The sequence below is a fragment of the Corvus moneduloides genome, chromosome 32 (genome assembly GCF_009650955.1).
Source record: "Corvus moneduloides isolate bCorMon1 chromosome 32, bCorMon1.pri, whole genome shotgun sequence".
Lineage (NCBI taxonomy): Eukaryota > Metazoa > Chordata > Aves > Passeriformes > Corvidae > Corvus > Corvus moneduloides.
The window spans coordinates 974,786-991,132 of record NC_045507.1 but is presented as its reverse complement, the minus strand read 5'-3'; the positions used below and the strand labels follow the sequence as shown (position 1 = coordinate 991,132).

Below are 16,347 nucleotides of genomic sequence, written 5' to 3'. Positions count from 1 at the left end.
AGCTGGGCGCGGGCGGGGGTCCCGAGCAGCACCAGGAGGCCGAGGAGGAGGAGGGGCAGCGCCGGGGCTCCCATGGCTGCAGGGTGGGAGGGGGGGGGACAGGGACAGTGGCCAGGGGGTCCCTTTATGGTGGCCCCGCTGGTTAATGGGTAACCCGAGCCCTGGGCCCACCCATGGGTGGGGGGGAGGGGCTGCGGCCACCTGCGGCCCCTCGGGTGGGGGTGGGGGTGACACCCCTGGGACCCCCAAGACCCCCCGTGCCAAGGGGGGGAGGTGGCACCCACTGGGGGGGTCCCGCACCTTTGGGTGTCCCTGGGGAGGGGTTGGGAGCCCCCCGACCCCCCCCCCCCCACGGCCCCCCCGCGGGGTGGGGGAGGGGCTGCCCAGACGCCCGGTCCTTCCTCATTTCGGGGAAGGAGCTGGCGAGGGGCCACCTCGGGGCTTGCGACATCGGCAGGGACACCAGAGGGGGGGTCACGACAGGGGTGGGGGGACACCAGGGGGACACTGCTGGGACGGGGGGGGTGGGGAGAGTCCTCCCTGAGACCCCCCCGCCCCAATAGGTCATGGACACCTGGGTCCCCCCGGTGACCCCTGACAGGTCCTGGGTGAGCTCCGGGAGCCCTGGTAGGACCTGGACACCTGGGGCCCACCTGGACCCCTGAAAGGACCTGGACACCTGGGGCCCACCTGGACCCCTGAAAGGACCTGGACACCGGGGTCACCTCCTGGATCTCAGCACCTGAGTCCCCCCTGGACCCCTGAAAGGACCTGGACACCTGGGGCCCACCTGGACCCCTGAAAGGACCTGGACACCTGGGTCCCCCTGAGACCCCTGACTGGTCCTGGACATCTCGTTCCACCAGGCCCTGGACACCGGGGTCACCTCCTGGATCTCAGGACCTGAGTCCCCCCTGGAACCCTGGTAGGACCTGGACACCTGGGTCCCCCTGAGACCCCAAACAGGTCCTGGGTCCTCTCCAGGACCCCTGGTAGGACCTGGCCACTCGGTCCTCCCTGGATCTGGACACCTGGGTCCACCCTGAGACCCCCAACAGGTCCTGGACACCTGGTTCCACCTGGCCCTGGACACCTGGCTCCCTTCCTGGACACTTGGTAGGACTCAGACACCTTGATCCCTGCTGGACCTGGGTCAACTCCAAACCCATGGTAGAACCCCAACACCTGGGTCCCCCCCTGAGACCCCCAACAGGTCCTGGACACCTGGGTCACCTCCTGGACTCCTGGTAGCACTTGGACATCTGGGTCCTCCTGGACCAGGACATGTGGTCCCCCCTGAACCTGGACATCTGGGTCCCCTCTTTGACCAAAATCCAGGTCCCTCCTTGACCCCTGAAAGAACCGGGACACCTGAGACACCTCCTGGACTCCTGGTAGGACTTGGACACCTGGGTCATCTCCTGGACTTCTGGTAGGTCTTGGACACCTGGATCGTCCTGGACCTCGGCGATCACTGGACCCTTGGCAGGTCCTGGATACCAGGGTCTTCTTTGAGATCCCAGCACCTGGATCTTTCCTGAGACCCCCAACAGGTCCTGGACACCTGGACCCCTACTGGACCACTCTGGGTCACCATGTCCAGATCACCTGGACCCCTCCTTGACTACCCTGGGTCACCATGTCCAGACCCCCTGGATCCCTCCTTGACCACCCTGGGTCACCATGTCCAGACCACCTGGACCCCTCCTTGTCCACCCTGGGTCACCATGTCCAGACCCCCTGGATCCCTCCTTGACCACCCTGGGTCACCGTGTCCAGACCCCCTGGACCCCTCCTTGTCCACCCTGGGTCACCATGTCCAGACCCCCTGGACCCCTCCTTGTCCACCCTGGGTCACCATGTCCAGCCACCTGGATCCCTCCTTGTCCACCCTGGGTCACCATGTCCAGACCACCTAGACCCCTCCTGGGTCTCCATGTCCAGACCCCCTGGACCCCTCCTTGTCCACCCTGGGTCACCATGTCCAGACCCCCTGGATCCCTCCTTGACCACCCTGGGTCACCATGTCCAGCCACCTGGATCCCTCCTTGTCCACCCTGGGTCACCGTGTCCAGACCCCCTGGACCCCTCCTTGTCCACCCTGGGTCACCATGTCCAGACCACCTAGACCCCTCCTGGGTCTCCATGTCCAGACCTCCTGGACCCCTCCTTGTCCACCCTGGGTCACCATGTCCAGCCACCTGGACCCCTCCTGGGACCTCACTGCAGCTCCAGGCCCCAGACGCCCGGATCCCCCACATGTCCCCATGGTCCCCCCATGGTCCCCCTTGTCCCCACCACCGGGGGCCCCCCATGGTGGCAGCTCCTCCCCGGAGCCGCTGCTGTGACAGGAAGGTCCCCGGAAGGCACCCGGGAGCCACGGCCCAGTTCCCATTGTCCCCCGCGCCACCCCCGGGGCGCAGGCGCGACACCTCCGTTGTCCCCTGTGCCACCTTCTGCCACCCCCCAGGCCCGGCTGGGCCTTGCCACCAGCGCTGACCACCCTGGGAGGGTCCCCCAGGCCACTGGACCCTCCCCAGCCGTGGGGTGAACCAGGAGAAGGAGCCCATCGGCATCATCCGGACGTGGCGGTGGGACGGAGACCGACATCTGCCACTTGTCACCGGCGGTGGCCCCACGGGGCCCCAGCACCTCCGGTTCCTCCCCTTCCTGGGGGGAAGGGACCCCCTGTGCCGTGGGATCTGCCCCAGAAGGAGTTGGAGGCTCTAGGGGTCATCCAGAGGTCATCCAGTGGTCACCCAGTGGTCATCCAGTGGTCATTCAGAGGCTCCTCACTGGATACAAGGTAGGTCCTCACCTGCTGCTGCTTCTGCTCGGGAGTGGTGGCACTGGGATCACACCTGCACCAGGATCTCACCTCCACTGGGATCCCATCTCCATCAGCTCCTTGCTGATCCCACCAGGACCCTCTTCCATCAACTCCTCCATAAAGGTTTATCCTGCCAGGACCCACCCCCCTGATCCCACCTGAACCTCGTCCCTATCAACATCTCCACAGGAGTGGTCACACCTGGATCCCACCTCCATCACCTTCTTCCCAGAACTTGTTCAACCAGGTCCCATCTCCATTGGCTCCTCTGTAGAGGTTTACCCTGCCAGGACCCTCTTCCATTGGCTCCTCCTTCAAAGTTTATCCCATCTCCATCAACTCCTCCACAAAAGTTTATCCTGCCAGGACCCACCTCCATTGAAATTTATCCTGCCAGGGCCCACCACCATTGAAATTCACCCCACAGGATTCACCTGCACTGGCTCCTCCATAGAAGTTTATCCTGCCAGGACCCAACTCCATTGAAATTCACCCTGCAGGACCCACCTCCATCAGCTCCTCTGTAGAAGTTTATCCTGCCAGGACCCAACTCCATTGAAATTTATCCTGCCAGGACCCAACTCCATTGAAATTCACCCTGCAGGACCCACCTCCATCAGCTCCTCCATAGAAGTTTATCCTGCCAGGGCCCAACTCCATTGAAATTCACCCCACAGGAGCCACCTGCACTGGCTCCTCCATAGAAGTTTATCCTGCCAGGGCCCAACTCCATTGAAATTCACCCCACAGGAGCCACCTGCACTGGCTCCTCCATAGAAGTTTATCCTGCCAGGACCCAACTCCATTGAAATTTGTCCTGCCAGGGCCCAACTCCATTGAAATTCACCCCACAGGACCCACCTCCATCAGCTCCTCCATAGAAGTTTATCCTGCCAGGACCCACCTCCATTGAAATTTATCCTGCCAGGGCCCAACTCCATTGAAATTCACCCCACAGGACCCACCTCCATCAGCTCCTCCACAGAAGTTTATCCTGCCAGGACCCAACTCCATAGAAGTTTATCCTGCCAGGGCCCACCTCCATTGAAATTCACCCCACAGGACCCACCTGCACTGGCTCCTCCATAGAAATTCACCCTGCCAGGACCCACCTCCATAGAAATTCATCCTGCCAGGACCCACCTCCATTAAAATTCACCCCACAGGAGCCACCTGCACTGGCTCCTCCATAGAAATTCATCCTGCCAGGACCCACCTCCATTGAAATTTATCCTGCCAGGACCCACCTCCATTGAAATTCACCCCACAGGACCCACCTCCATCAGCTCCTCCACAGAAGTTTATCCTGCCAGGACCCAGCTCCATTGAAATTTATCCTGCCAGGACCCACCTCCATTGAAATTCACCCCACAGGACCCACCTCCATCAGCTCCTCCACAGAAGTTTATCCTGCCAGGACTCACCTCCATTGAAATTTATCCTGCCAGGACCCACCTCCATTGAAATTCACCCCACAGGACCCACCTCCACTGGCTCCTCCATAGAAGTTTATCCTGCCAGGACCCAACTCCATTGAAATTTATCCTGCCAGGGCCCAACTCCATTGAAATTCACCCCACAGGACCCACCTGCACTGGCTCCTCCATAGAAGTTTATCCTGCCAGGACCCAACTCCATTGAAATTCACCCCACAGGACCCACCTCCATCAGCTCCTCCACAGAAGTTTATCCCCACAGGACCCACCTCCACTGAAATTTATCCTGCCAGGACCCACCTCCATTGAAATTCACCCCACAGGACCCACCTCCACTGGCTCCTCCATAGAAGTTTATCCTGCCAGGACCCACCTCCATTGAAATTCACCCTGCAGGATCCACCTGCGCTGGCTCCTCCATAGAAGTTTATCCTGCCAGGACCCAACTCCATTGAAATTTATCCTGCCAGGGCCCACCACCATTGAAATTCACCCCACAGGAGCCACCTCCATCAGCTCCTCCATAGAAGTTTATCCTGCCAGGACCCACCTCCATTGAAATTTATCCTGCCAGGGCCCAACTCCATTGAAATTCACCCCACAGGAGCCACCTGCACTGGCTCCTCCATAGAAGTTTATCCTGCCAGGACCCAACTCCATTGAAATTCACCCCACAGGACCCACCTCCATCAGCTCCTCCACAGAAGTTTATCCTGCCAGGACCCACCTCCATTGAAATTTATCCTGCCAGGGCCCACCACCATTGAAATTCACCCCACAGGAGGCACCTCCATCAGCTCCTCCATAGAAGTTTATCCTGCCAGGACCCAACTCCATTGAAATTTATCCTGCCAGGGCCCAACTCCATTGAAATTCACCCCACAGGACCCACCTGCACTGGCTCCTCCATAGAAGTTTATCCTGCCAGGACCCAACTCCATTGAAATTCACCCTGCAGGACCCACCTGCACTGACTCCTCCATAGAAGTTTATCCTGCCAGGACCCACCTCCATCAGCTCCTCCATAGAATTTTATCCTGCCAGGACCCACCTCCACTGAAATTTATCCTGCCAGGACCCACCTGCACTGGCTCCTCCATAGAAGTTTATCCTGCCAGGACCCACCTCCATTGAAATTCACCCCACAGGACCCACCTGCACTGGCTCCTCCATAGAAGTTTATCCTTCCAGGACCCACCTCCATTGGCTTCTCCATTGGAATTCATCCTGCCAGGACCCATCTCCACCAGCTCATCCCCGTGTCCCCATGGAGGTGTGGCGGCAATGTGCTCACTGGCTGGTGGCCGCACGCGTCCTGCCCGCCGGACACCGGGCCAGCAGCCCGGGGGGACAGGTGTGGGACCTGGCACAGGCACTACGGGACGGGGTCCTGCTGTGCCACCTCCTCAACGCCCTCCTGCCCCGCGCTGTCCCCTCCCGGGACATCTGTCCTCGACCCCAGATGTCACAGGTGAGAGCCAAGGTGGGGACAGGGGGTGGTTGGCCCAGGGAGGGATGAGGCGGGGGATGTGACAATGACGGTGACAACGGGGGCTGGGGATGGAGACGACGGTGACAATGATGGGTGTGGGTGAGGGTGGTGGCGATGACGGGGACAGTGGGAATGGAGACAATGGGGACATTGATGGTGACAATGACAGGGTTGGTGTGACTGAGGGTAAAGGGGCAATGACAATCATGGGGACAATGGGGATGGTGAAAATGGGGACGTTGATGGTGACAATGACAGGGTTGGTGTGACTGAGGGTAAAGGAGTGATGACAATCATGGGGACAATGGGGATGGAGACAATGGGGACGTTGATGGTGACAATGACAGGGCTGGTGTGACTGAGGGTAAAGGAGTGATGATGATGGGGACAATGGGAATGACGATGATGAGGACACTGGTGGTGACAATGTCAGGGCTGGTGTGACTGAGGGTGATGGGACAATGACAATCATGGGGACAATGGGGATGGAGACAACGGTGACATTGATGGTGACAATGACAGGGTTGGTGTGACTGAGGGTAAAGGAGTGATGACAGTCATGGGGACAATGGGGATGGAGACAATGGGGACGTTGACGGTGGCATTGGGGTTGCTGGTGACAGTGACATTGATGGTGACAATGACAGAGTTGGTGTGAATGAGGGTGATGGGGAAATGATGATGATGGGGACAATGGGGATGATGATGGTGGCATTGGGGTTGCTGGTGACAGTGACATTGATGGTGACAATGACAGTTGGTGTGAATGAGGGTGATGGGGAAATGATGATGATGGGGACAATGGGGATGATGATGGTGGCATTGGGGTTGCTGGTGACAGTGACATTGATGGTGACAATGACAGAGTTGGTGTGAATAAGGTTGATGGCAACAGGGTTGATGGTGACATTGGGATTGTTGGTGAAAGTGACATTGACAATGACAGGGCTGATGAGAACGAGGGTGATGACAATGTGATGGTGACATTGATGGTGACAGTGGTGGTGTTGGTGACAGTGCCAATCACAGTGATGGTGATGATGGTGCCAAGGAGGTCACGGTGACAATGACAGTGTTGGTGACAATGACAATCATGGTGATGGTGGTGATGATGGTGCCAAGGAGGTGATGGTGACGAAGGTGACAGTGACAAGTGTGGTGATGATGGTGACGATGATGCCAAGGGGGTGACAGGGACAGGGACAATCGCCGTGTTGATGGGGCTGACAATGACAGCATTGGTGACAGAGATGATGGTGGTGCCAGTGTCACCAGTGGTGACAACGGTGGTCGTAACTGTGGAGAGATGAAGGTGTTGATGGCGACGGTGACAATGGGGGTGGCAGTGACAACAAGGGTGACACTGGGGGGGATGATGGGTGGCACTGGTGATGGTGACACCGGTGACGGTGACACTGGCGATGGTGCCACCGCAGTTCCTGTGCCTGAGGAACATCCGCACCTTCCTGACCGCCTGCGCCGACAAATTCGGGCTGCCCAAGCACCGGCTCTTCGGCGCCTTCGACCTCTTCGATGTCCAGGACTTCGGCAAGGTGGGGTCAGGGGTCCAACTGTCCAACTGTCCAACTGTCCTGGCGGGGTGGGACCCAGGGCTCTGGGTCACACCCCTTCCCCCCTCAATATCACCCGTCTGTCCCCAGGTGATTGAGACGCTCTCGACGCTCTCCTGGACCCCGATTGCACAGAGCAAAGGATTCACGTGAGTGGGCAGGACTCAGGTGTCCGGTCCCCTCCAGGAGGGACCCTGGTGTCCAGTTCCCAAGGGTCCCAGGTGTCCAGTTCCCAAGGGTCCCAGGTGTCCAGTCCTGGCATCCAGTCCCTGAGGGTCCCAGGTGTTCTGTTCCTAAGAGCCCCCACTCTCCAGTCCCTAAGGGATCTAGGTGTCCAGTCCCTGAGGGTCCCAGATGTCCAGTCCTGGTGTCCAGTCCCTGAGGGTCCCAGGTATCCCCTCCCTAAAGGTCTCAGATGTCCAGTCCCCAAGGTACCCTGATGTCCAGTTCTCAAGGGACCCAGGTGTCCAGTCCTGAGGCCCAGTCCCCCAAAGTCTAGTCCCTAATGTCCAGTCCCTGAGGGTCTCTGATGTCCGGTCCCTGAGGGTCCCCAATGTCCAGTCCCCGAGGGTCAGTCATGTCCAGTCCCTGGTGTCCAGTCCCTCAGGGTCCCTGATGTCCAGTCCCTGAGGGTCCCTGGTGTCCAGTCCCCGAGGGTCCCCAGTGTCCAGTCCCTGGTGTCCAGTCCCTCAGGGTCCCTGATGTCCAGTCCCCGAGGGTCAGTGGTGTCCAGTCCCTGGTGTCCAGTCCCCGAGGGTCAGTGGTGTCCAGTCCCTGGTGTCCGGTCCCTGAGGGTCCCCAGTGTCCAGTCCTCGAGGGTCAGTGGCGTCCAGTCCCTGGTGTCCGGTCCCTGAGGGTCCCCAGTGTCCAGTCCCCGAGGGTCCCCAGTGTCCAGTCCCTGGTGTCCAGTCCCTGAGGGTCCCTGGTGTCCAGTCCCCGAGGGTCCCCAGTGTCCAGTCCCTGGTGTCCAGTCCCTCAGGGTCCCTGATGTCCAGTCCCCGAGGGTCAGTGGTGTCCAGTCCCTGGTGTCCGGTCCCTGAGGGTCCCCAGTGTCCAGTCCCTGAGGGTCAATGGCGTCCAGTCCCTGGTGTCCGGTCCCTGAGGGTCCCCAGTGTCCAGTCCCCGAGGGTCAGTGGTGTCCGGTCCCTGGTGTCCGGTCCCTGAGGGTCCCCAGTGTCCAGTCCCCGAGGGTCAGTGGTGTCCGGTCCCTGGTGTCTGGTCCCTGAGGGTCCCCAGTGTCCAGTCCCCGAGGGTCAGTGGTGTCCGGTCCCTGGTGTCCGGTCCCTGAGGGTCCCCAGTGTCCAGTCCCCGAGGGTCAGTGGTGTCTGGTCCCTGGTGTCCGGTCCCTGAGGGTCCCCAGTGTCCAGTCCCCGAGGGTCAGTGGTGTCCGGTCCCTGGTGTCTGGTCCGTGAGGGTCCCCAATGTCCAGTACCCAAGGGTCAGTGGTGTCCAGTCCCTGGTGTCTGGTCCCTGAGGGTCCCCAGTGTCCAGTCCCCGAGGGTCAGTGGTGTCCAGTCCCTGGTGTCTGGTCCCTGAGGGTCGCCAATGTCCAGTCCCCAAGGGTCAGTGGTGTCCAGTCCCTGGTGTCCAGTCCCTGAGGGTCAGTGGTGTCCGGCCATGTCTCCCCCAGGCCGTTCCCGTCCGAGGACAGCGTTGGGGACGATGACGTTTACAGCGGCCTCTCCGACCTCATCGAGTGAGTGGGGGGGTACTGGGAGGTACTGGGGGGGTCTGGGGCCACCTCAGGGGGTCCAGGGGGCTTTAAGGGGGGCAATTTGGGACAATAAGGGACATTTGGGGACATTTGGGGACATTGGGGGATCTTGGGGCTTATTAAGGGGGGATTGGGATGCCAAGGGGTACTGGGATGTACTGGGAGCTACTGGGAGGTACTGGGGGCACCTCAGAGCAGTCCTGGAGGTTTGAGGGGGGGTACTGGGGCAGCACTGGGAATTATCTGGCGACATTAAGGGGCCCCCATGGGATCTGGGGACAATCAGAGGCCCCCGGGGGGTTTGGGGGAGCTCCAGGGGGTTTGGGGGGTTCCGGGCATGTCCGAGAGGTGTCCGAGGGGGTGTCCTGAGCTGTCCCCACCACGCAGTGACACGGCCGAGGAGGACGATGACCTCTACGACTGCGTCGAGGCCGAAGGGGATGACGGTGACGACATCTACGAGGACCTGATGAGGGTCGAGCGCCCCCCAGCCACGGTGGGTGTGACCCCACAGGGGGCTGGGACACCCCCTGGACACCTGTGTCCCCCTTCCCCCGGACACCCGTGTCAACCCCCCCGGCCATCGCCGTGATTGTCCCCGGTGTCCCCGTGTCCCCGCAGAAGGGGGGAGTGGACCGGCGGCTCTGCTGCCTCCAGGAGCTGCGGCAGACGGAGGAGAGGTACACGGAGACCCTGGAGTCCATCTGCCAGGTGGGGACAGTGGGGACATTTGGGGACATTTGGGGGTATTTGGGGGCATGGGGGACATTGGGGACATTTGGGGGCATGGGGGACACTGGGGACATGGGGAACATTGGGGGCATGGGGTACATGGAGATCCTGGAGTCCATCTGCCAGGTGGGGACATCTGGGGACATTTGGGGACATTTGGGGACATTTGGGGGACATGGGGGACATTGGGAACATTGGGGGCAATGGGGTACATGGAGACCCTGGAGTCCATCTGTCAGGTGGGGACATTTGGGGGTATTTGGGGACATTTGGGGACATGTGGGACATGGGGGACATGGGGGACATTGGGAACATTGGGGGCAATGGGGTACACGGAGACCCTGGAGTCCATCTGCCAGGTGGGGACATTTGGGGACATTTGGGGGGTATTTGGGGGCATGGGGGACATGGGGGACATTGGGGACATGGGGACACTGGGGACATTGGGAACATTGGGGACGTGGGGTACATGGAGATCCTGGAGTCCCTCTGCCAGGTGGCGACATCGGGGACATTTGAGGGGATTTGGGGGCATTTGGGACTTGGGGGACATTTGGGGACATGGGGGACATTGGGAACATTGGGAACATTGGGGGCAATGGGGTACACGGAGAACCTGGAGTCCATCTGCCAGGTGGGGACATTTGGGGACATTTGGGGGCATTTGGGGGCATGGGGAACATTGGGGACATTGGGGACATGGGGGAAATGGGGGACACTGGGGACACTGGGGACACTGGGGGAATTGGTTATATGGAGACCCTGGAGTCCATCTGCCAGGTGGAGACACTGGGGACATTTGGGGACATTTGGGGGTATTTGGGGGCATTGGGGGGCATTGGGGACATTTGGGGCCATTTGGGGGCATTTGGGGGCTTTGGGGACTTGGGGGACATGGGGGACATTGGGGACACTGGGGACATTGGGAACATTGGGTGCATGGGGTACACGGAGACCCTGGAGTCCATCTGCCAGGTGGGGACATTTGGGGGCATTTGGGGGCATTTGGGGGGATTGGGGGACAGTGGGGACATTGGGGGCAATGGGGACATTTGGGAGCAATGGGGACATCAGGGACATTGGAGGGATTGGGGACATTGGGGGGATTTGGGACATTTGGGGGCATTTGGGACATCAGGGGGATTGGGGACATGAGGTACATGGAGACCCTGGAGTCCATATGTCAGGTGGGGACACTGGGGACATTTGGGGACATTTTGGGGCATTGGGGACATTGGGAGAATTGGGGATGTTGGGGACATTGGGGACGTTGGGGACATTTGGGGACATTGGGAGAATCAGGGATTTTGGGGCCATTGGGGCCATTGGGGTCATTTGGGGACATTTGGGGGCATTGGGGACATTTGGAGAATTGGGGACACTGGGGACATTTCAGGACATTTCAGGACATTGGGGATATTGGGGACATTTTGGGGACATTGGGGATATTGGGGACATTTCAGGACATTTCAGGACATTGGGGATATTGAGGACATTTTGGGGACATTGGGGATATTGGGGACATTTCAGGACATTTCAGGACATTGGGGACATTTAAGGACTTTGGGGATATTGGGGACATTGGTGACACTGGCGACATTTTGGGACATTGGGGACATTTGGGGACATTTGGGGACATTTTGCGACATTTTGGGACATTGGGGACATTGGGGGCGTTGGGGCGTTGGGGACATTTGGGGACATTGGGGACATTTGGGGACATTGGATCATGGGGGACATGGGGACACAGAAGGACTCGGGGGACATTGGGGACATCATTGGGCGGCTTGGGTCACGGGGACACAGAGGGACATTGGGGACAGAGGTGGCCGCGCGGGGCCTCCCAGCGCTCCCAGTGCTCCCAGTAAGGGCCGGTGTCCCCTGGTGTCCCCAGCACTTCCTGCGGCCACTGCGGCACTTCCTGAGCCCGCGGGACATGGAGAGCATCTTCATCAACGTGGAGGTGACAGTGACACCGGGGCACGGGGACACGGGGACACCAGCGACACCAGTGACACTGACCAGTAACACCAGTAACACCAGTAACACTGATCAGTAACACCAGTGCCACTGACCAGTAACACCAGTGACGTGGGGACACCAGTGACACTGACCAGTAACACCAGTGACATGGAGGTGACAGTGACACCGGGGCACGGGGACACGGGGACACCAGCGACACCAGTGACACTGACCAGTAACACCAGTAACACCAGTAATACTGATCAGTAACACCAGTAACACTGACCAGTAACACCAGTGACGTGGGGACACCAGTGACACTGACCAGTAACACCAGTGACGTGGAGGTGACAGTGACGCCGGGGCACGGGGACATGGGGACACCAGTGACACCAGTGACACTGACCAGTAACACCAGTAACACCAGTAACACTGATCAGTAACACCAGTGCCACTGACCAGTAACACCAGTGACGTGGGGACACCAGTGACACTGACCAGTAACACCAGTGACGTGGAGGTGACAGTGACGCCGGGGCACGGGGACATGGGGACACCAGTAACACCAGTGCCACTGACCAGTAACACCAGTGACGTGGGGACACCAGTGACACCAGTGACACCAGTGACACTGACCAGTTACACCAGTAACACTGACCAGTAACACCGACCAGTAACACCAGTGACATGGAGGTGACAGTGACACCGGGGCACGGGGACATGGGGACACCAGTGACACCAGTGACACCAACCAGTAACACCAGTAACACTGATCAGTAACACCAGTGACATTGACCAGTAACACCAGTGATGTGGAGGTGACAGTGACACTGGGGCACGGGGACATGGGGACACCAGTGACACCAGTGACACCAACCAGTAACACCAGTAACACTGACCAGTAACACCAGTAACACCAGTAACACTGATCAGTAACACCAGTGCCACTGACCAGTAACACCAGTGACATGGAGGTGACAGTGACACCGGGGCACAGAGGGACATGGGGACACCAGTGACATCAATGACACTGACCAGTAACACCAGTAACACCAGTAACACTGACCAGTAACACCAGTGACGTGGGGACACCAGTGCCACTGACCAGTAACACCAGTGACGTGGGGACACCAGTGACACCAGGACATGGGGACATGGGGACACCAGTGACACCAGTGACACTGACCAGTAACACCAGTGATGCGGGGACACCACTGACACTGACCAGTAACACCAGTAACACTGACCAGTAACACCAGTGACGTGGGGACACCAGTGACACTGACCAGTAACGCTGACCAGTAACACCAGTGACACCAGTGACACTGACCAGTAACACCAGTAACACCAGTAACACCAGTAACACTGATCAGTAACACCAGTGCCACTGACCAGTAACACCAGTGACGTGGGGACACCAGTGCCACTGACCAGTAACACCAGTGACACCAGTGACACTGACCAGTAACACCAGTAACACCAGTAACACTGATCAGTAACACCAGTGCCACTGACCAGTAACACCAGTGACGTGGAGGTGACAGTGACACTGGGGCACGGGGACATGGGGACACCAGTGACACCAGTGACACCAACCAGTAACACCAGTAACACTGACCAGTAACACCAGTAACACCAGTAACACTGATCAGTAACACCAGTGCCACTGACCAGTAACACCAGTGACGTGGGGACACCAGTGACACTGACCAGTAACACCAGCGACACCAGTGACACTGACCAGTAACACCAGTAACACCAGTAACACTGATCAGTAACACCAGTAACACCACCAGTAACACTGACCAGTAACACCAGTAACACCAGTAACACTGATCAGTAACACCAGTGCCACTGACCAGTAACACCAGTGACGTGGAGGTGACAGTGACACTGGGGCACGGAGACATGGGGACACCAGTGACACCAGTGACACTGACCAGTAACACCAGTAACACTGACCAGTAACACTGACCAGTAACACCAGTGACACCAGTGCCACTGACCAGTAACACCAGTGACATGGAGGTGACAGTGACACTGGGGCACGGGGACATGGGGACACCAGTGACACCAGTGACACTGACCAGTAACACCAGTGATGTGGGGACACCAGTGACACTGACCAGTAACACCAGTAACCCTGCCCAGTCCCCCCCAGCACTCCCAGTGCTCCCAGTACCCCCCCCCCCGAGTTCTGCCAGTAACCCCTCAAGCACTCCCAGTACCCCCCCCCCCCAGCGCTTCCAGTGCTCCCAGTAACCCCAATTTGGGGCTGTCCCCCCGGCTCCGCAGTTCTCCCAGTGCCCCCTCCCAGTACTCCCAGTACCTCCCCAGTGCTCCCACTACCCCCTCCCAGCGCTCCCAGTGCTCCCAGTAACGCCCCCCCTCACTAACCCCAGTTTGGGGTTCCCGTCGCCCCTTCCCAGTGCTCCCAGTGCTCCCAGTCCCACCCTCTCCACACTCCCAGCGCTCCCAGTGCTCCCAGTAACCCCAGTTTGGGGTTCCCCCCGCCCCCCGCAGCGCTCCCAGTGCTCCCAGTCCCCCCCCTCCCCACACTCCCAGCGCTCCCAGCGCTCCCAGCGCTCCCAGTAACCCCAGTTTGGGGTTCCCCCCGCCCCTTCCCAGTGCTCCCAGTGCTCCCAGTCCCCCCCTCCCCACACTCCCAGCGCTCCCAGTAACCCCAGTTTGGGGTTCCCCCCGCCCCCCTCCCAGCGCTCCCAGTGCTCCTAGTGCTCCCAGTAACCCCAGTTTGGGGTTCCCCCCGCCCCTTCCCAGTGCTCCCAGTGCTCCCAGTCCCCCCCTCCCCACACTCCCAGCGCTCCCAGTAACCCCAGTTTGGGGTTCCCCCCGCCCCCCTCCCAGCGCTCCCAGTGCTCCTAGTGCTCCCAGTAACCCCAGTTTGGGGTTCCCCCCGCCCCTTCCCAGTGCTCCCAGTGCTCCCAGTCCCCCCCTCCCCACACTCCCAGCGCTCCCAGTAACCCCAGTTTGGGGTTCCCCCCGCCCCCCTCCCAGCGCTCCCAGTGCTCCCAGTAACCCCAATTTAGGGTTCCCTCCGCCCCTTCCCAGCGCTCCCAGTGCTCCCAGTCCCCCCCCTCCCCACACTCCCAGTGCTCCCAGTAACCCCAGTTCGCAGGAGCTGCTGGAGCTGCACCGGCGCTTCCTGGGGGAGCTGCGGGGGGCGCTGGGGGGGGGCGGCGGGGGGCGCGCGCTGCCCCCCCTGTTCCTGCAGTACAAGGAGAGGTACGGGGGGAGCTTGGGGGTCCTGGGGGGGATTTTGGGGGGTCCCAGAGGGGATTTGGGGGGTCCTGGGGGGTTTATTGGGGATTTGGGGGGGGTTTTGGGGGGTCCCAGAGGGGATTTGGGGGGTCCTGGGGGGTTTATTGGGGATTTGGGGGGGATTTTGGGGGGTCCCAGGGGGGATTTGGGGGGTCCCAGGGGGGTTTATTGGGGATTTGGGGGGGTTTTTGGGGGGTCCCAGGGGGGATTTGGGGGGTCCTGTGGGGTTTATTGGGGATTTTGAGGGAATTTGGGGGGTCCTGGGGGGGTTATTGGGGATTTGGGGGGGATCTGGGGGGTCCTGGGTGGGAATTGGGGGGATTTGGGGGGGAATTGGGGGATTTGGGGGGGTCCTGGGGGGGTTATTGGGGATTTTGAGGGGATTTTGGGGGGTCCTGGGGGTTTATTGGGGATTTGGGGGGGATTTGGGGGGTCCTGGGGGGATTTGGGAGGGGTTCTGGGTGGGAATTGGGGGGATTTGGGGGGGTCCTGGGGGGGGTTTATTGGGGATTTGGGGGGGATTTGGGGGGGAATTGGGGGATTTGGGGGGGTCCTGGGGGGTTTATTGGGGATTTGTGGGGTCCTGCGGGGTTTATTGGGGATTTTGAGGGAATCTGGGGGGGATTTGGGGGGTCCTGGGTGGGAATTAGGGGGATTTGGGGGGGAATTGGGGGATTTGAGGGGATCCTGGGGGAGTTATTGGGGATTTGGGGGGGATCTGGGGGGTCCTGGGTGGGAATTGGGGGGATTTGGGGGGGGATTGGGGGATTTGGGGGGGTCCTGGAGGGGTTATTGGGGATTTTGGGGGGGATTTGGGGGGTCCTGGGGGGTTATTGGGGATTTTGAGGGGATTTTGGGGCGTCTTAGGGGGGATTTGGGGGAGGTTTGAGGGGATTGGGGGCGGGGGTGGATTTGGGGTGTCCTGGTGGGGATGGGGAGAGGGGTTTTGGGGGGTCTGGGGGGGATTTAAGGGGGTTTAAGGGGGATTTAGGGGGAATTTGGGGGGAGTCCTGGGGGTTTATTGAGGATTTTTGGGGGATTTGGGGGGGAATTGGGGGGTCCTGGGGGCATTTGGGGGGATCGGGGGGGGGGAATTGGGGGATGTGGGGGGGTCCTGGGGGGTTTATTGGGGATTTTGAGGGAATCTGGGGGGGATTTGGGGGGTCCTGGGTGGGAATTGGGGGGATTGGGGGGGGGATTGGGGGATTTGGGGGGATCCTGGAGGAGTTAGTGGGGATTTGGGGTGGATTTGGGGGGTCCTGGGTGGGAATTGGGGGGATTTGGGGGGGAATTAGGGGGGATTTTGGGGGGGGTCCTGGGGGGGTTATTGG

The 16,347-nt window shown here is 60.0% G+C and overlaps 2 protein-coding genes and 2 long non-coding RNA genes across 9 annotated transcripts in view; 1 reads left to right on the top strand and 3 right to left on the bottom strand.

Annotated features, from left to right (window-relative positions):
* The window catches only part of C3 (complement C3), a 32,178-nt gene extending 32,072 nt beyond the window's left edge, over window positions 1–106 (bottom strand). For both annotated transcript variants that reach the window (XM_032094430.1, XM_032094431.1), the window contains exon 1: window positions 1–106. In XM_032094430.1, the coding sequence (XP_031950321.1) occupies window positions 1–74 (74 nt within the window). In that variant the 5' untranslated portion in view covers window positions 75–106.
* A 605-nt stretch (window positions 107–711) lies between these two features.
* On the bottom strand, window positions 712–1,244 carry LOC116437114. 2 transcript variants are annotated; one of them, XR_004237168.1, is made up of 3 exons: window positions 1,225–1,244; window positions 878–940; window positions 712–816 (listed from the first exon to the last, which is right to left on the bottom strand). It is a non-coding gene; the product is annotated as an uncharacterized LOC116437114 (long non-coding RNA). The 2 variants fall into 2 exon arrangements; XR_004237167.1 differs by having other exon boundaries at window positions 878–1,093; window positions 1,225–1,240.
* An 814-nt stretch (window positions 1,245–2,058) lies between these two features.
* Window positions 2,059–16,347, top strand: part of VAV1 (vav guanine nucleotide exchange factor 1) — a 33,065-nt gene continuing 18,776 nt past the window's right edge. The window contains exons 1-9 of one of the 4 annotated variants that reach the window (XM_032094509.1): window positions 2,059–2,806; window positions 5,501–5,737; window positions 7,195–7,311; window positions 7,420–7,478; window positions 8,960–9,025; window positions 9,431–9,539; window positions 9,665–9,754; window positions 11,670–11,738; window positions 14,874–14,980. In XM_032094509.1, coding sequence (XP_031950400.1) covers window positions 5,534–5,737; window positions 7,195–7,311; window positions 7,420–7,478; window positions 8,960–9,025; window positions 9,431–9,539; window positions 9,665–9,754; window positions 11,670–11,738; window positions 14,874–14,980 — 821 coding nt within the window. In that variant the 5' untranslated portion in view covers window positions 2,059–2,806; window positions 5,501–5,533. Of the gene's footprint in view, window positions 2,807–5,414; window positions 5,738–7,194; window positions 7,312–7,419; window positions 7,479–8,959; window positions 9,026–9,430; window positions 9,540–9,664; window positions 9,755–11,669; window positions 11,739–14,873; window positions 14,981–16,347 lie in introns of all 4 variants that reach the window. The other 3 variants (XM_032094508.1, XM_032094510.1, XM_032094507.1) reach the window with 3 other exon arrangements.
* LOC116437124 lies at window positions 4,400–4,690 on the bottom strand. The gene is made up of 3 exons (XR_004237183.1): window positions 4,536–4,690; window positions 4,493–4,504; window positions 4,400–4,462 (listed from the first exon to the last, which is right to left on the bottom strand). It is a non-coding gene; the product is annotated as an uncharacterized LOC116437124 (long non-coding RNA).